At 32.4% G+C, this 21,341-nt stretch overlaps 1 protein-coding gene across 1 annotated transcript; it reads right to left on the bottom strand.

Moving 5' to 3' along the window:
• Window positions 1-21,321, bottom strand: LOC115879687 (uncharacterized protein C05D11.1-like). Its single transcript, XM_030896621.1, is given in 16 exon segments — window positions 1-715; window positions 3,092-3,244; window positions 4,070-4,371; window positions 8,115-8,301; window positions 8,363-8,600; window positions 10,508-10,685; window positions 10,687-10,757; window positions 10,819-10,849; window positions 10,852-10,992; window positions 13,684-14,109; window positions 14,876-15,142; window positions 17,159-17,413; window positions 18,517-18,639; window positions 18,691-18,900; window positions 20,669-20,910; window positions 20,973-21,321. Coding segments are annotated over 16 exon segments (3,060 nt in total). The 5' UTR covers window positions 21,145-21,321; the 3' UTR covers window positions 1-651.
• Window positions 21,322-21,341: the final 20 nt, after the last annotated feature.

The raw sequence follows: 21,341 nt of genomic DNA, 5'->3' as shown, positions 1-21,341 counted from the left end.
TTTTTTTTTCTGTAAAACTTTCATTTGTGAACCAGAATAATTCAAAGAAGTACAGAGTGGTGCATAATATTTTAAAATTAGATTGTAATAATTATAATAATTTTTTTAATTTCAATATCCATTCTAGGTAACTGTCATTAAAATTGCATTTATCCATTTGTTACAAAATTTTAAATTAAAAATAATTTTTAATAAAAAATGATTACTATCACATACTTACTATCAAAAAAGGTGCCATAGTGGCCTTTGGAATGAAAATCAATGAGAATTTTCTCGGGTCGATCCCCTATAGGTCATTTATTAAAATTGACAAAACACTTGTCGATAATTAGTATTTGAGAAAAGTAAAAAGGTTCCAGACAAAAATATTTTTTGAAAATAAATTTGTCTTCAAAACTTTCTACTTTTTTCTATATTAAATATTAATTTTTGACAAGTTTTTAAGTAAATTTCGAATAAATAACATAATATAGAGTTTGGCCCGATAAAATTATCATCGTTTGTCATTTCAAAGGTTACTGTGGCGACGGTTTTTTTCGTATTTCAAAATTTGCTGAACTTTGATTTTTTAAATCAATAACCTTTTTCTAACTTATAAATTGAAAACAATACAACATTCTGCTTATGATACACTTATCAACAACAAATAATTCAAACTAATTTGTTAAGGTAGCTGTCGCCTAGTGACGTATACTCAGTTAATTCCAGACCAAACCTAAATAAAATAAAAATATTAATGTAGTAAACAATTTAGGGCATGTTATCACAGGGTGTTTTATATCTAGGCGGATATATTATTCAGATTATCTTATACAGGGTGTCCAAAATTCGAGGATTGGAATCTGGGAATCTATATGCCATACAAAGGAGGTGAAATAACGGCAAAGATTTCACAAGTTAATGGTCACCCTCGAATTCCAGACACCCTGTGTAGGGTGTCCCATTTTCGTGTGTCTTATAGAATTTCTCCTTTATGAGTAGAGATGGTGCTATTTTTTATGAAATTACATTTCTACACACAGATTTGTCCTAGCCCTCTTACGCTTCGTCCTACGTGGGACACAAAAACGCGCGATTCGGGCGGTGCGAGTGACGGCGTATTTATCAAACAATGTTTTCTTACGAAGCTGTCCTAGGTAGGAAGCGGCATCGGAGGCAATTGAAATATGTCGCGCGTGTCGAGCTCATCGCCCTTTGTTGTCGCACGCGTCGCACGCTTGTTTTTGTCGTCCACGTAGGACGAAGCGTTAGTTTCTGAAATACAGGGCGTTGTATAATTTTAAAATAATGTGAAAACCGCATTTTTGTATTTCTACTTATAAACGAGAAACCCTGTAAAACACACGAAAATGGCACACCCTGTACACAAACTCAATTTTGTTTTAATTTTCCGTGAACTTTTTGACAGGTATTGTATAAACTTGGTATAAACATTTTTCTTAAAATGATCACAAGATATTGCTCACTCAATTGCGTTGCCATAATTAACAAATACTATGAAGGAAACTGCAGGTCGCACGACGCTCAAAATGGAACGAAATATGCTGGGAATTAGTGATGTGTCGGTATTTGAGTAACGCGATTTTGGAGCGGTATTCTTTTGTAACGCCGTGTCGCGCTCCACAACGAATGGGGAACCTGTTACTGAAGAACGACGATCACAATGACGACAAAATTATAAATTATTTATAATTTGCAAATAAATTATTTATAATCGTTCTTGAGGTTAGCTTGAACCGTAGTAACCTATAGCGACGTGTTTAGCTCCAGCTGTCGCGATTTCGTCGGTCGCCTACAATAGTTACTGGAACTATACGTAGCATCGAGCGATTTCGATGGCGACAGCGACGTGTTCGCTTCAGCCGTCGCGCTCCTAGAGTTGTAGTTCCCTGACGCGTAACTGCTGTAACTGGGCATTGACGTTCGACTTCGGCGGCGCGGCGGCCTACTTCGCTCCAGCCAGCCGTCGCGCTCCTAGAGTTTCAGTTCCCTGTCGCGAACAGAAGTAACTGCTGTAACTGGCTATCGACGCTCGACCTCGGAGGTGGCTTACTTCGTTCCTGCAGTCGCTGGAGCGCTTATAGGGTTTCGTTTTCGCCTGTAGCGATTGGGTCGGTTACTATTGGCGTTGGTGCTCCCGTTGCCGTCGCTACGTTACTTTTGAAATAGCGATTTCTGGTATGTACTAAGCATGGTATAAAATAACGTTGTTTGAAAGATGAAACGTAAAAGCAAATAAAATAAAATGAAAATTTTATTTGCTTTTATACATTTATATAAGTTTTATTGTTTATATCTATTTTTAAGGTCTGATGATGGCTGAAATTGCCGAAACCGATCACCAATAAAGAATTTTTTTGACAGTGGTTTGTGGGAGTAGGTAGGTAGTATAAAATAAAAGTTGGTACCAATGCCAGAAATACTACATAAGCGAGGACGCGACACTTAGGAAGTTGGAACCTCGATTACAAAATCGCGGTATTTTGTCGCGGTATTTTTCTGGAATGGTCGCTATTGTAACGCGACTCATGTGGAACCGGTATTCCCATCACTACTGGGAATAACCAAGAAGGACCGTAAAAGAATAGAGTAGATACGGCCAAAGATCCAGGTAATAGATGTCATCCAGAGAATCAAAGGACTCAAATGGGAATGGGCGGAATACCTGACAAGAAGGCAGGACAACAAATGGACCACAAAAATTACAGCATGGTACTTAAGAGGAATTAAACGACCTAGAAGCAGGCCAAACCTGAGATGGGACCATGATATTAGTAAATTAGGAGGGATAACTTGAAGCCGCATAGACAACAATGGGTCTAACTACAAAGAGAGTATCTAAACATGTGAGGCTGGGAGTTAAAACATCGTTTTGAGAAACTCTTGAAAAAGGCCTAACAAACCAAAAGATATCATCGCTTTCCACACAAAGTGACATAACTGACGTTTTTTTCGCTCTACTGCAAACTTTTCAAAATGTTACGACACTTTGTGTGGAAGACGAGGATATAATATGTAGAGATAAAAATAATCTCATTAAATATGAAACATCAAAAAGCGTGTTTCATTAAAACATCGATATTTTACTTACTTTTTGAAGCCTGCAGCTGTATCAGGTATTTTGCTAGGGTCGGTAACTAAAGCAGTTTTAACTTTCGAAGGATCGAAAAGTGAGGTTATGTAGAGATCACCGACTCTGTTCAAGTCTTCAGTTGTAACATATTCCAAAGCTTCCAAAAGTTTCCTGAAAAGTATAATAATATACATTTGTTCAATACAATGATCCATATTTTTATCAAATTTATCAACGTAGCAAAAATCTGCGATAGGCTTGGTGCATAACTAGCATAAATTTTTTATGAACATCTTTTAAAATTATAATTATGTTATGTATAACTAGTAAATAGTACCTTTAAAAAACTTCGTTACAGCCGAAATAACACAAGTTATATCTCCAATAGCAAAACCGGTGCGTAAAACTATGCTCGCTACCGTAGTTGAACTCATCTAAAAAGTTTTATTAGCTTCAATAATAAATTATAATACAAGTTAGACCTTCTAAAGATATCAACGTATTTACATTTTTATTTTTTTTAGAATTTTCACAAATTATACTTCCTAAAACACTTTTAGAATAATTATATAACCTTTTTTTTTGTATACTCGCTATTTAAAACCGTGTATTTGTATATACCAGTTGTTTCGATATTCTACGACGGTGGCAGCAATGGCGGAGAATGCACCAAGCCTATATTATATTTCTAGAAAGTTCATAACAAAGCAAAAGAAATATATACAGGTTGTCCCATTTAAAAAATCATAAGTCTTCCAGCGAAAAACTAGTTACGCCACTGGATTCTATGTGAAAAACTCTACAGGACTGTTTCAAGTTATAAAAACCGAGATACGACACGCGACGGGAGTTGAAAAACAGGAATTAAGAGGGCTAGGATAAACATCTTTAGTTTAATAAAAAAAAATATATCTTTATATCTCTACTCGTAAACGTGAAACACCATAAAACATACGAAAATGGGACAACCTGTACATATTAAACAATTTTTCATACCTATTGTAAGAATAATCGACACCATCAAAATACGATCGAAGCGACAAGCCGACCACACTGCCGATCGTTTTTTCCTCTTCAATTATATCAAAAATTAAGGAACTTTTAGCCGACTCTAGTAGAGTACTGTCCCACTCTTTGGTGCTTACGTGTTTGTTGACAATCTCTTTTGCTTCTTGGTAGGCACTAAGGACGTTGGTGGCCTTGGCAAAGATCAGATAGAGCAGGCCTTCGCTAACCTTGACTGCTATTCTGTAACCGTACGAGTAGCCTTTGCCACGAATTTGTTTCCACATTGGACCCTAAAAATGTTATAAAAAAAACTAAAAAAACAGTGTGTGCACTATGTGCGCATATTTGAAGTGAAACTTCTTACTAACAGCTATTAAATTGAATGATTTGAAGGGTATACCGTGCTGGCAACTGCTACTTTTGGGTCGGCATTTACATGTGTGGAAGTAAATCGTATAGGGATCTTACTAAGTCGGGGTGAGAGAAATGCGACAGACCGACGCGACGCGCGACGGTGTGCTGTTGCGGCGTTGCCGATACGATAATAAGATTTTCCCTATCAAGTAAAGTAAAATCAAGAGGTGAAAGTAAAAGTAAAATTAAAAGACTTTTTTTCAAGAGATAACTAGATAAAATCATTAGACATGTTTCTGAGCATCTGAAATGGAATTATAAGGATATTGTGAGGGTGTCATTTTTTTATAACGAGAAAACGTCAGTAATCGCGATAATTTAAAAACTCAACTTTTTAAAATATAACAGGCCATAACTCAAGAACCACTTTAGATATTGAAACTTTTTTTTATTTTCAAGATCGGATATTTTACAATATGTTTCAATAAGAAAAATTCGATAAGGTTGTTTTTTCCATTCAAAAATTGTAAACAATTCATACATGTACTGTTAGAGCATAGCAATTTTCAGCAATCGTGTAATTTTTTTATTGATAAAGATTTTCACATACTGTGTACAAAGAAAATACATGCTGGCTGCGGCGCGCCGCTGACTCAAGAAAAGGATCGATACGGCCACCGAGTGGGGGTTTAAGATTATTATTTGTAGACATTGTATTGTCAACTCTGACGCGTAGCGCATCTCTCGCGTAACTCTGACGCGTAACACGTGCCCGACGACATACAGCAGGAATATTAACAAAGTTCTTGAAAAAACTACAGTCTATTATTTCTAATAGATTTCGAGATATCGATTTTTGAATTCAGAGTTCGACCACTATCGAACACCCACTCAATTCCACTTATTTTTACCAAAAATGCAAGTCTTTCTAGCTTGCACTTAAAAAAATTCAAGCTATAGGGAAAATTACAACGACTCGTTAATAAATAAACAAATCAAGTGTCACGAGATGTAATTAAATCGTGAAGTTGAACGCATGACGTACACCTTTCCCTAGAACTTTAAGTATTGACAGAGATATTGATTGGGTCGACCAGTCAACTGCGACAAATCTGCTATATCCCCTTAGCGATGTGCACAGTTTCTCGGTTTATTTCGTACGTTTGGCAACATGTTTATTGTCCTCTCTTTGTTTAGTACATTATAAACGCATTGTACTCTTCTTACATACGGAAATCTCGATCCAAGACTAACCTTTGCCAGCCCTTAGTATATTTGTTTATGAACGTTTTTTATAAACTTCAAAAAAATGACAGTTAATATAAAACCGTATACTATTCTAGCTTTATAATAATTTTATAATGTTGTTTTTTTAATTTTTATTAAAAAACGATAATTCTATCACCCGGCCGGATAGCCCTGGCAGCTCTGGCCATTAAACCAAAACATTACCACATCTATCTATATCACTGACCACTACTAACCAACAACAATTGTTAACAACATCTAACAATTTGTTTTGTGTGAATTGCGGTTTGTTTTTGTATAAATGTTCTGTTTATTGTTATTATATTGTTTATTATTCAATATTTATAGTGATTTATAGTAATTTTATTAAATTATACGAATATTCTCGTTAATTATTGGTTTGAAATAAATATGCCTGTCCTCCAATGAAAATACGAGTTACTAACTCTAAATTCTAATTCTGATCTGGCAAATGAGCTAGATGTCTTATCTAGACCGATATTCAGAAGTTACAAACCAATCGATGAAAATATGCATGAAAATTCCACACCTGTAATTTTTAACCAATCAAAACGTGTTTTTTAACAAATCATCATGGCAACGGATACATTTTAGTGATAATTTTTTCCTTGTGGGCACCCAACAGCGAATTATACTGGAAATTTTTTGACGTTTATAATGACAGAATATTTTTTTGAGAGTCTGGTTTTTATTTGTTTACATGATAATTTTGATACATTTCAATTACAAAGCTGAGATGTTTTCTTTTTTCTTAATGGCGAAAATGTACGACTTGGAATGTACTGAATTAAATGTCTATGTGTAATAAAATATATATAATATTTAGACACTATTTTCTCAGTGGCGTAGCGTGGATTAGGTGCGCCCGGGGTGGAGAGCCACTAAGAGAGAGGTTTGCCGCCCCTACAGAATCAGTCCGCCCCCTTTATAACAATTTCTTGTCGCCCCACAGGTACTTGGAAGGTCGCCGCCCGTGGCGTCCCGCCCCCGCCTTGCTACGCCACTGTATTTTCTTCACCTTTTTTCCATTTAGTACTTTGAATTTTGAGTAGTTTAGATGCAAATATTCGTGATCAATTCGAAACAAATTTTCTTTCTTCAAGTAGGAGCCACAATCCTCCATTAATGCAAATAAAATAGGGTAAATAAGTCATCGTACGATGATTGATCATTACATCAGACAATTTCACGCATATTTTGCATGTAGTATGATTTTCAAACCAATTCATTTTTAAAACAAAGAATTTTGTTGTTTTTTAAATGCTGCACGATATTCTTTATTACAACAAAACGCGAGTTTTTCTGATATTTTGAACTGTCAAAATACGATGATCACAGCCTTTTATGATTGACGCTTGCTGACGCTGCGCGCTGGTTATGAATTCCATACCAATAAAGCGTTGCAATGCAAAAAAGCAATTTTCTACCACTTGTAGTTACTCAAAACTTATGCAAAATTGAAGAATATATTGTGTTGTGTCTTGAGATGATATTTTCGTGCAACTACAACGAGTAGAAGTCAACAATTTAAAGGTCTAGGTATATCCTCTCTGTCGAAATCATACGATTTTTCTGCGCAAAAGTTTGTAAACTGCTTCCATACGCTTGACTTCGATTTCCTAGTATTCGCGGGTGTCAACTGCTTAATCTCCTGGCGAATATTTTCTTTGCTTTCTTGACCGAAGCGAAACATTTTTTTAAGTCGTGCCGCTTGACAGCTTCAAAACTGAAATAGTTTTTAGGTTTGGGTGTCACTTAGTTACCATAGTAACTAAATAATCAAGTCGACCAAAAATCGAAAAATATGTTTTAATTATTTTTTTTTCAAACACAATTTGGTGTGGAATTTTCTTACCGAATACCACACGAGGTCAAATTAAATAAAAAATTTGAGCTCTAGTGGTATTACTAGTGAAAATTTACTTCCAGCACACAACCAGAGGATATTGGTACACATCAAGGTTGGTACAGTATCAAGTTTATTATAGCCGCTTATGGTACAATCGTTAACCAGTGTTGCCACAAGTTCATTTTTCATCGGTGTAGATTATCAAGAGATAGCGGGGTTAAATTATTTTATAAAGGGGTAGATCTACCCCGAATGGGATGACTGTGGCAACACTGCCGTTACCACTTTTCCTCTCGCTAGCTCGTGCGTCACGGCCGTCATTCAAGGCCGTGTATCATGATAAAGTAAAATGAAGTGCTGCTCAATATCTTAAATTATATGACAAACATTTATGCCAAAATTTCATTTAGTTAGGTTTATAGGCCTAAAGCCTATAATGCGATTAATTTTGCTAATTAGTTTACTTTTGTTCATAAAATCTTTGTACTCAGATCTACTATTATTTTGAAGAAAAAAAAAGAAAAAGAAATAATTAAATTAGAATTATTATCATGTACTTACCTCCGCTTGTACCAAATACTGAACGTACAGCATCAAGGCTGGAAGATCCTTATCTTCAAAAGAAGTAATACACTTGGTCGTCTGATAGAAGAAAGACGATTCAATACATCCTAAACCGATTATGCAACCAGGCTTAGGAGCATATTCCGGATCGCTTAAAAGATCGTAATCTGGAATACACTTTAACCTAAAAAAAATAGAGTTCACTTTTCATTTCCTCAAATTCAAAAATAAAGGAAAATAGTTACTTTTGAATTTGGGATAGATTTTCAGTAACATAAAACTGATTCAATGTTTTTGCTGGGTCAGTCAAGTTATCTAAATTTCCTGCTAGATAAAGTGTTAGATTAGATGAGCTAGTTATGTTGGATCTAAGCTTCTCAAGCTGATCTAGCACTTCTTGAGATTGGTCTCCGTTAAGTTTTTCGGTGAGTTCTGATAAGAATTTGCTTTGAAGAAGTATTCCATTTACATAAACGTTAGTTCCTAAAACGAGTTGTAAAGTAAATACAGTATCAGTAAGGCTAAAATTAAGGAAGTTAGTGTGATCAAATAAAAATGGGTACAGTATACAGGGTGTCCCAATATGCCGTGGACAGAGAACTACTACGTATTTTTGACGGTGCCGTTAAAAAAATCAAAAGTTGTAGTCAATTCCGGTACCGAAAATAATTGAATACATCAGTTAATTCAACCTGATCAAACAGAGATAGATAGAGCATTAGAAACTAGTTTGTAGAAGTTGATTTATTTATAATAACTACGATTAATATTATGCGTATTATTTGATCATACACTGAGATTTCAAACTCACAATAAAAAAAGTTAAAAATAATATTTTTCAATTGCTGGCCTGGATATTATTTATTTGAATCTTTCAATTGGCTCGATTTTCCATGTTCAATGTTAATTAACGCTGATCAATATTGTTGCGATGAGTACAATCAGATTAAATAATTTAAAAAAACATAGTCGGACTTGAAATTATTTCAAATAACAATTAAATAGTTTTGTTATTGTTAAGGTACTCAAAACAAAAAAAAACTATAAAGTGTGTCATATCATTGTACTCAAAAGACCGAGTTCTTTCAAAACCTGAAATAAAAAATGCAGGTCCGTATTTAAAAAAATTAAGTGGGCCTCTGTATGTCACAAATTATCAGCCAATTTGAAAATCTAAAAATACTATCAGATAGCCCTAATAAAGTGGCTATGAGAACATGCAATTAGTTTTTTTTTGATTTTGTAAAAAGTAACGACAGGAAAAAATAAAATTGATTTTCAAAAAAATCCGTTTTTTCCAAAAAACTCAACAATCTTTGAAATTTTTATGAACATCCTCAGGAGCAACTTTGCTCCAATTTAACCATCTTTGTATCTACTACGGTTTTCGAGATACCAATGCTCGTACCTTGAATTTGTAGCACCCTGTATAATAGTTCGTTTTTTTTTGGATATCTTCCGGAAGGATTCTGTTATTTTTAATTTGCACAACGGCATTTTATTAGTCATAAAATTGCCCAACTATTCTATAATTTAACCTTCTTATGTATTATGGTTTCCGAGATATCAATAATCGCCCTCGAATTTAGGACATCCCGTACATACCTTTTGTTTTAACAACATTTAATAAAAACTTCGGTTAACTCAGGAATAAACACAGTAAATTTCAAAGTAAAATGCCATTTATTCATAGATAAAGGAAACAAGTTTAGATTGGAAAGTGTCCATAAGGACAATGTAAAAATACTATTTGGCGCTATTCTTACAACGGTCGCTCTCCAAAGTTTTTGGTAATTTCGGAGCGGTTCGGCTTTTTCTGGAATTATGTCGCCAAATATTATTTATTCAAATTTATTACTTTCTTTTAATTTTTTAAATCAAATACTGTGTCTTGCATATGAGAAACTTTATTTTATATAAAGATTTGTATGAAATACCTATGATTTTTTCAGTTCACAGTTCACACAGCTTTTTAAGTTTTTAATGCCACTTTTCACAACTATTACGGGTTTGAGTAAATAAAATTTAAGTTAAACTCACAAGATAGCAATAATTACTTTGAAAATGGACGCTTTAAACACTTGAAAATGGACGCATACACTTCAATGAGGGCGGTTTAAATTTTAAAAGATTTTATAATTTTGAAGATACCGTCTTTGACAAGAGAAAAATTATTTCTGTTCTTGTTTGCGGATGTTCTTAGCAACCGCTATGGCAGCGCCCTACAGCGTATGCGCTCCAAAACAATTATAAGTTTTGGCGGCAAGCTGAGCAGTCCAATTTAAACTTGTTTCTTTTATCTATGCATTTATTTGACTATTCTAATATCGTTTTATACGATAAAACAAAAGTAGTTGAAATATACCGACTTCATTATTATAATAAAACACTTACCTTTAGAATACCACAAGTTTTCATGGCATAAGAAGCGACATTTCTACCGCTTCTTTTAGCCTGTGCAACTGTATTGTTCATTTTTAAAGCAATAACTTTAATTCTATCTAGAGTAAATTTGGTTTTATAGAGCAATTCTTGCAGCCATTGCATTCCTTTCTCGTGTTTGCTTGGCCTCTACCTGTATGGCTAATGTTGCTGTTTGAGAGTAGGACCCACAGGAGAACAAACTACCTCCACCTAAGCCTAAAAATAACAAAAAATACAATAAATACAGAGTATATGTATAAGCTAAGAAATCTAGTACCTATAGAAGTTCCTGTGGTAACTGTATCGATCATTCAACTGAGCTACTTACATCTTCATAAGGAATTAATTGACCATCTCTTTCAATTGGTAGTTCTAGCAAACTTTCCAAAAGTAAAGGTAAGTATACCCTCAAATCTTGAGGAACTTTTGAAGTATCTAGTAACCCATAAATCTAAAATCAATATTTTATTTTTAAGGTTGCCTCAACCTTTTTTAACCTAACATCTTTGACAAGGTAATAAATTGACTGGTCATTAGTCCAAGAAAATAGGCCTTCACATACGAAGTTTTGGTAAAAAGTTGAATTTTTGATATAAGTTACTTTAAAAGATCTACTTAGAATATACGGAATAATATACATGTATTGATTTCTTTCGAAAATCGACAACTATGATCCCTTCCCCGACACGAACGGTACATTGTGAGACAGGAAATTGTAGAGAGAAACAAGCCCTATAACATAGGATACAACATTTTAATGAACAGTGCTTTCCATACAATCAATAAAATGAAAAATATACGAAATAATATGCGCATGTACTGATTTCTTGCGAAAATCGACAACTATGAAACTATGTACTCTTCCTGGACATAAACGGTACATTGTGAGACAGAAAATTGTAGAGAGAAACAAGCCTTATAACATAGGATACAACATTTTAATGAACAGTGCTTTCCATAAAATCAATAAAATGAAAAATATACGAAATAATATGCATGTACTGATTTCTTTCGAAAATCGACAACTATGAAACTATGAACTCTTCCTGGACACAAACGGTACATTGTGAGACAGAAAATTGTAGAGAGAAACAAGCCCTATAACATAGGATACAACATTTTAATGAACAGTGCTTTCCATAAAATCAATAAAATGAAAAATATACGAACTAATATGCATGTACTAATTTCTTTCGAAAATCGACAACTATGAAACTATGAACTCTTCCTGGACACAAACGGTACATTGTGAGACAGGAAATTGTAGAGACAAACAATCCCTATAACATAGGATACAACATTTTAAAATCAACAATGATTTCCATAAAATCAATAAAATGAAAAATATACGAAATAATATGCATGTACTGATTTCTTTCGAAAATCGACAACTATGAAACTATGAACTCTTCCTGGACACAAACGGTACATTGTGAGACAGAAAATTGTAGAGAGAAACAAGCCCTATAACATAGGATACAACATTTTAATGAACAGTGCTTTCCATAAAATCAATAAAATGAAAAATATACGAAATAATATGCATGTACTAATTTCTTTCGAAAATCGACAACTATGAAACTATGAACTCTTCCTGGACACAAACGGTACATTGTGAGACAGGAAATTGTAGAGACAAACAATCCCTATAACATAGGATACATCATTTTAAAATCAACAGTGATTTCCATAAAATCAATAAAATGAAAAATATACGAAATAATATGCATGTACTGATTTCTTTCGATAATCATTAACTATGAAACTATGAACTCTTCCTGGACACAAACGGTACATTGTGAGACAGAAAATTATAGAGAGAAACAAGCCCTATAACATAGGATACAACATTTTAATGAACAGTGCTTTCCATAAAATCAATAAAATGAAAAATATACGAAATAATATGCATGTACTGATTTCTTTCGAAAATCGACGACAGTGTAATCTCTAGAGTAAAAATATGATAAAAAATGCTTATTGCGAATACCTTGATGGATTGGTAACGAGTTATAATGCAATGGTATGAAAAAAAGTTTATAATTTTGTCTGGGGTAGACAATGGCTTTTTTTCTATATTATTAGCACGCCACTGCTGTATATGGTAATTGTAAAACAATTTCCGATGCACGTGATCAACTTTGAGCGATAAGCGATGGCGACAGCGCTGCCAGATTGTGATATATTTATGAGATTAATTTAAAATTGACAAACATATTTATTATATCATATTTTAAAGAGTTTTACGTTTTATTTTTAATTTAATAACTAATATTTTAGTGATTAATTGTTTTATTTGTTTTATAGCCTATTTTACTTATTAGATATTAGCAAAAACTAGTCCTTTATGAAGATTATTATAAACGTTATTATGGGTTATTTATTTATTGATGTACAACTTACAACGCCATAAATGGTAATAACAAGTAAGAGGGTGCTATTAATCACAGAATTTCAAAATAGTTATAAAAACAGGGAAGCTACAAGCTTTTTGCTTCGACTGTTTAAATGCTTCGGCATATTTTCAACACACAATTTCAGGAACTGCAAAACAAAAAATCGAAAATTTAGTTCTTGAAAGAACTGTTTGAGCTTTAAAAAAAATTCAATTCAATTTAAAAAAAACTATGAAAATAGGCAAAAAAACGAGAATTACTCACGAAGATTCAACAACACGATATTATATAAAATAATGACTGACACTAGGATAATTATTGTCAAATAATAAAGGACAACATTTCTGAACACGGCGCAATGTGAGAGATAATAAAATTCGGTTTAAACTAATTTTTGCAGCTTTAATCTAAATAAAATATCTGTTAGAATCATTTGCTCTATAAAGTAAAATGAGGAACTGCTCGGTATCTTAAATTATACAACAAAGTTAAACATTTTTGCCAACATTTCATTTAGTCAGGTTTATAGACTTTAGTGTCAATGTCGATATGATTGATGACGTGCACCGGAAGTTGTTTTGTGATTACAATAGTTATAAGTTATAATGTAATGGTATGAAAAAAAAAAAAGATTTTATAATTTTGTCTGAGGTAGGCAACGTCTCTTTGCCTATATTATAAGCACGCCACTGCTGAATAGATATAGATCAGTCAAGTTATTAACCTGTCAATGATAGAAAACCCACAAACACAAATCCTGTTTTCAAATGATCAAAGTAAGTAAAGATGGGTGTCTGAGACAGATCCAGTCTACCATCCGGATTCGAGTCCGTTCTGTATCTGTCTAAATTATGAAACTTAATCGACTTCAAACTCGGGATGGGCACAGAGGTCAACATTTCTTTTGGCGGTTCTCTGTCGTTGAACTCGATGGCTTTTTGCAAAATGTCAGCTTTCTCTTTCAAGCCTTCGAGAGCCAAAGTCTCTCTTTGTTTCTCCACTCTTAGTTTTTCTTCTTTCGCCATTTCTTGCTGTTCTTCCTTGCTCGGATAGCATTGGATTGATATATACTTGTTATTAACGAAGTACTTGTCGAGAATTTGTAGCCAGAATGATTTGGATTCTTTGCTTAGTTTAGCCAGATCGTCTAGTGGATTAACTCTTTGTTGTAGCTAATAAAATAAAAAGATAATCATCAGAATAAAGCTTCATTCAAACAATCTGGAAATTAGTGGAATAAATTAGTGGTTTCAATTAGCGTAGAAATCTGTTCCTTTAATTTCAATGTAAGCATTCAGAACGTCAAAATTGGTGATAGTAATTTTTAGTTAGTGGACACACTATTATTTCAGTCAAATAACTATCTACTCAACGTGTTTATTTTTTGTTAATAATGACATGTATTGACTATATGCATTCTAAATATCTTGAGAACGTGAAAAGTCACGGAAATGTATATTTTTTTCACTCAGTAGTTTTATACAGGTACGGACGAAAAGTTATTACTCCTAAAAACGGTTAAAACACAATACATGTAGATGGCGTCTCCTACAAATAGGAGTCATATTGACACCAAAATCAAATTTCTCATGTCAAAAAACTCCCAGACACCAATTTTCATTCAAATATTGACGTTACTTCAGAAATTATTTGAAAAAAATCGAAATAAAAATGAAACTTCTACACCCTGTATGTCCGAAACTAAGCGTTTTAGAACATAATTAATAAGAACTTTTTTACTTATCTTTGTCTGCAGAATATGCTGCCGAAGTTAAAATATATCGATAGGTAAATTACGATAAGTTATCGATAGATAAAAAAAAAATTTTTTTTTTCTAAAATGTATTATCGTCCATCCCTAATCGGAATTATAAAATATGAAAAAAATTGACCAAAACAGTTTTTTTTCGCAAAGAATTATAAAAGATAATATCTTACATCTTCCTTGGTATTTCCATACAACATATGCCCAATTATCATAAAGGCGATTGAATGATGGGGATTGTTTTCGATGTTACTGATATTCTCCAACTTATATCTGTTAATAATACTTTCAAGTTTTTGCATGTCGATCTCTTCACTGTTTAGAATCCTTTGCAATTCCTCTTTTAACTTGCTTTTTAATTCACTCAATTTTGATACTGGCACATTCTCAAACATTATATAGAAACAAGTTTCCGAATTCTCATATAAGTTGTAACACACCTAAAAAAATAGATGTAAAATGTACAGGGTGTACATTAAATAAATGCCAGTATTGGTAGTATACAAAAAAATATCTTAGTAATTTTGTTTAAGTGCAAACGTAAAATATGTACTAGGATGTATTCCAGGAAAATATTTTAACTTCTACAGGGTGGCTCAAAAAAGTATGAGTGGATTGAGATCAGTGGATTGAGATTGGCATGATTTAAATCAAATGATTTAAATCATGATTTAAATCGTGATTTAAATCAAGTGATTTTTTAAATTTTAATCATGCGATTTAAATCAAAAAAATGTTTTATTGAAACTTTATTATAAATCAAAATATAAATGTAAAAGTTACAAAAATGTGTCCTAGACAACTATAAAACATATTTCTGTAACGGGTATAACAGAAAATAAATCGAAAAATAATTGTAAATGTTATAAAACTATAGAAAAATATCTATTCGTCAATTTAATTCTTTGACCGATTTTTGAAGTAATTTCGTGTGAATCCATTTTAGACCGCTAAACACATTTATTTTAAAATTTATGTATAAGTGACAAAAATTCGCTGTTTGAATACATATCATTCGCATATTCGCAGTCTAGTGCAGAACTAGGTTCTTCTAATATAGAGACTATATCTTTATTCCCGAGAATCTATAATCGTTGTCAGAAAATATGTTTTATATTTTTTTTTGAAACGGTTGTATGTCTACAAATTCCTAGCGACATTTTGATCTGCAGTAAGTACTTTACACTTTGACATTAGATTTATAATACATACTAATTTCTTCTCTACTTAAGAATATTTCGGAACAATAGTGTATTGTTTTATTAGGAGTATAAATAATATATAGTATGTATAATATATAATACATTTTTACTCGGAATAGAACATATACTATATTTTATAAACATTACAAATAATTTTTTAGTCAATTACAAACATTACAAATAAAAAAAAAACAGTAATCGAGCAACAATTTGTACACTCGTTGAATTTTACACTTAATATCAATTTAATAATATATTTTTGTAGTTTTATGCCTAGGCGTTAAAATGACAAAAATTAATACTTTTCAGACGTTTGAAAAAAAAATCCTTTTCATTTGAAGCGAACGACTTTTTTTGCGGAATATACTGGTTAGGTTACGACAGATGTGGAAAAATCACAAGGGCCCATAGAATTGTTAATGTTATCGGTATCGGGGTTTAGATATAGCCATTTACGATAGGACTTTAATTGGAAATAAGTCGTAGTCATTTGTAAATCCGATTTAAATATTGTTTTGAATTAAAATCAAAAAAATCTGATTTAAATCAAAAAAATCTGATTTAAATAAAAAAATCTGATTTTTTTGATTTTAAAAAAAAATCATGATTTTTTCCAACCCTGATTGGGATACATTTTTTCAAACAAAATACCCTGTATATTATTGCATTTTTGGCTTTCTTTCTGATCACTTTACATAATCCTAAGATATTATTAAATATGTTTTGATAATTTCAGAGATATTAATAAATAAATAAAAATATACAGCCTTTTTAAAAAAATATTAAAAATACAAAAATACCCTGGAATCAAAACTATATTAGATATTTACTATAATTATTGGTCTTTATTTAGTTTGCTATGAATATAGTAATATAAAATCATACAGGGTGTTCAAAATTCCACGTCAAACTTTCTACAATATAAAACGATTTTTCTTCGTTCTTTTAAATGAACACCCTGTATATTATTTTTTGATTGAGAGAGAATTAAAACATTTTAATAAACATTTTCTGTATTAAAAGTATTTCAAAATATTTAACGGTTTTGCAGATATTGGCGTTATTATTCCATATGGGCTTTTAGCACATTTCAAGCACATAAACATAATACTGTGTGGGAACACAGGGCGTCAAATAATTTACAACTGCTTTTAAAAATAGCAAATAGATTTTTTTTCTCCAAATACCCTCACTTTAAAACACCTTGTACAAAAAAATCAAAGAAAAATATTGTGTGTTTGCATGTTTACTTACATTACTGGCATACGGATCGTCAATTTCAACAAATGCCTTCGGCAATGGAGATACAGAATTCTCAGTAAAATACTTTAATAACAGCGAACATGCTGTCATTGTGTATAAATCAGTAACACACGACGGCCCTCTCCAAGCTATAGCATACAGACCATTATCTTCATCGTCAGACGGATATTTAATAACCAATTCCTTAGAAGAATCCAGTGGCGGTACAGGAGATTGCCATGGTCTTTGAAAAGGTCCTCTTTCACCCTGAAATTAATTTATTAATAATAAATATACAGGGTGGTCCGAATTGTAACTGGGAAACTTCTGCAAAATATACTGCACATAAAAATAAATAAAAAGTTTGCATAAATGTATGTCCTAAAATGCTTCGTTTTGGAGATACAGGGTGTAAAAGCTTCATTTTTATTTCGATTTTTTTTCAAATAATTTCTGAAGTAACGTCAATATTTAGATTAAAATTGGTGTCTGGTAGTTTTTTGACATGAGAAATTTGATTTTGAAACACCTACATCTGTTTTAACTGTTTTGAAGAGTAATCATTTTTCGTTTGTACCTGTATAAAACTACCGAGTAAAAAAAATATATGTATATTTACAACGTTTTTTACATTAAAAAGATCTCTTGGTAAAAATCGCTATGAGTAATGGTTCTCGAGATATTTGGAATCGAAATTATCAATACATCGTTGACATAAATTAAATATGTTGACTAAATAGTTATTAGACTGAAATCATAAATTTGAAATGTTTTTGTGCCAACAGAAAGCGTTTTATCATCATTTTTCCGCAGAAAAATTTATGATTAATTTTAAAAAAATAAAAATTTCCCAAATTTATTATTCCACTCAAATAACTATCTACTCAACGTGTTTAATTTTTGTCAAAAATGACAGGTATATTGACTATTTCCATTCGAAATATCATGAGAACGGTTGCTCGTAGCGATTTTTGCAAAATATCGATATATGCAAAAATCACGGAAATGTATATTTTTTCACTCAGTAGTTTTATACAAGTAGGGACGAAAAGTTATTCCTCTTCAAATATGTTAAAACCTTGTTAAAACACATGCTGATAACGCCCCCTACAAATAGGAGTCATATTGACGTCAAAATCAAATTTTCATGTCAAAAACCTCCCAGACACCAATTTTCATCCAAATATTGAAGACACTTCAGAAATTTTTGGAAAAAATCGAAATAAAAATGAAACTTGTACACCCCGTATCTCCGAAACTAAGCAATTTAGGACATACATTTATACGAACTTTTTTACACAGTTTTATCTACAGAATCTGCTATCACAAACTGTTCTAAATAATAATAAACAAGATCTGTAAAAACATACTTTAGAAAGTATTTGAAATTCTAGAGGTTCCAAAGCTTTGAAAACATCTTGCGGATTGATTTGCCCAGTAACTATAATTTTCAAGTTTTCGGGTCTATAAAGCTCTTTATGATACGATCGAACCTAAAAAAATATGTAGATAAAAATCGTCAAATCGTTTTCTTAATGATATACTTTTGTGTTATTAGTTGATTCCCTCAAATTCTTCATTATACCACCAGTTTCAGAAGAATATCCGCAACGGCCGGGGTAAATGTTTCGAGCTACAGCCAAATGCAATCGAGATTCAGCTGAGTTTTCCCTGCCTTGCATTTCACAATAAACAACGCCAGCGTCTTCACCCTCTCCTGTTATGTGATGAACTTCGGTAACAAAACTTTCCTCCTAAGTTAATTACAATAATTATATTAATATTATACAGAATTAATTTATCCAGTATTATTTAATAGGCGACAAAATTTTAGTGGCGTAAATTTAAGAATAAACAAATTTCAAGTTGCCTAAAGTATGTTTTTTGGATTTATTTTTTTGCAAATTGTATGGGTTACGCAGTAGCGAAATACCCCCAACCCCCCAGCCAGACTTAGATTCTGGGTTCACAAGTTATTAAAATTTATTTTTTTTGTTATTCTAACTTGCCTAAAATATGTTCTCTAAATATGTCGCCAGCTCTCCGGCTATGAAAAGATCTTTTTAGATGGAAAGTAAGGCAAGTGACGATAAACGTTTATTTTTCATGGAATCTCTACTATACATTTTAATGCATTTCAAACATGAAAAATGTCTCTCAACCCAGGTACTTGTAAATGGTGTAGTAACGAACAAAACAAACAAGTTGAAAGCCTCTGGAAATATATTTCCAGGATTATTCTCCTTAAATTATTTTATAATCGAAATTATCATATTTATTATTAATACCTGCAATTTATTCATTAAAGTACGTTGGTCAACAATAACATTTTTTGTTTGTTAAATCGCTATTAAATCAATATAACAAGTTTGTTAAATCAGATGTTAAATGCGTTGGAAATTTTTTATAGGATTCTTTAAATTTCGGATCCGCAAGAGATAAATAAAAATAATTGAGACATACCAGTACCTATCTGCAAACCTTATTTCTAAACGTATAACAATGTTATCTAATATTTCATAAAATAAAATTCGCAAAAATATTTGACTTAGCCGCTGTTATTAACATATCGAATTCTGTAATATCTGTTGTATCGTCTTCTTGCGCCGAGTAAAATAACGCGCTTTTTTATTTCGGATTCTTTTATTTCTGTGGCGTGTTCTGAAATACAACCGGTTATATCATTTTGAATAATCTCGGACAAGCCCGAAAAATGTTTCCAATTTGCTTTAAACGTTTTTTGAATTTTCATATAAAAGTTTTAAATGCTACGTATAATGTGAATCATATGAAATATCCCCTTAACGAAATGTGATATATCCCCTTATGAAATATCGGGAATATCCCCTTAACTTCTAAGCCTACCGAGCCTCCACGACTTCATGCGAAGGCGACCGGAGATTTCGCCTAAGTCCCGCCTTAATACGATGCAACTCCGCCTTACGTCGCGTCGCTACCGCACTTCTACCGCACGATGAGTTAGACAGAGACAGAAGACTGCCGTACGTCGTGTATCGACTCTGATAGTAAGCGATGAAGAAATCGCCGAACCAAGGCACTCCAACGGTCAAAACTATTTTGTTTTCTAACGCAGCGACACAGTCAGCGTACGCCAGCGATAATGAATATTTTAATATACAAGACCACAAATATTAAAATAATATTGATTATTAAAACACACTTCCATGTATTAACAGTATTTTTATGTATTGGCAACATTAATAGTAAATAATGTAATGTAATAAACCGCTTAAATTCAGCTAAAATTTTAGGTTAGGTTAGGTAGGTTTTTCTTTTCAATTTATTTTCTGAAAAATATCAATATAAACTCATGATATTAACTGAAACAAATAGCAAGTTAACTAGTTTGAAAACTAGCTATAGGAAACCAGCTCCTTTGCAAAAATAGACAAATTTTTACAAAATAACAGCGTTTTTAGTTAGTTTGTAAAATAGCTGGTTAGTTTAAAAACTAGCCAAAAGTATGCACTTTAGCAGTAACATGTATAAATAAAATCTTACATTCAAATTTGGATACAAAATATGTTCCAAAAATATGGGCATTAACGATAGAAATCCCTCAGACCCAGCAGTTTCCATAGTGTAACAAGTATGGTCAATATCGGTCCAGGCATTCGTACCAGAAGCCAGACAACGGTTTGCCAATAGATCTAAAACCCCTTTAAAAGGATAGTTTTCACTACCCAAAAAAATTAAATGCTCGAGAGTATGAGGTAGACCATCGTCATCAAATGCTTCGGTAACTAGAAACAAACAAAAAAACAAATAACAAGTTTAGAAGTTATAATTATGCTGTTATACTAACCTAAACAAAAGTATCCATTAACTATAGGACCTTCAACTTCAGCAATGCAGACTGTGAGGCCGGTCTTTTTCGAAACATACTCAGCAACCGGTATTTTATTAAAGGCCTTCAGGGAATAATACAACTCAAAATTCCCGGTTTCGTTGTTCGGGGTAGAATCAGTTGGAGGCATTTTGCGGCAATATGAAACTACTTCTAATCAACTCGTCCTGACTTTGGTTTCAGGTTTCAGACAGCCGAGTACACAATTTTTTAGAACAATTACGCTTTGGAATGCGGTAAGTAAGCTAAAAAAAGTAATGACAAAATCACAGACAAAATCTATACACAAAATGTCGTCAGAAGATGAAATGCAAATCATAGATAACC

The sequence above is a fragment of the Sitophilus oryzae genome, unplaced genomic scaffold (assembly GCF_002938485.1).
Source record: "Sitophilus oryzae breed Bouriz unplaced genomic scaffold, Soryzae_2.0 scaffold_1583_pilon_pilon, whole genome shotgun sequence".
NCBI lineage: Eukaryota > Metazoa > Arthropoda > Insecta > Coleoptera > Curculionidae > Sitophilus > Sitophilus oryzae.
Note: the sequence above shows the minus strand (reverse complement) of the source record. Positions and strands in the feature narration are given on the sequence as shown.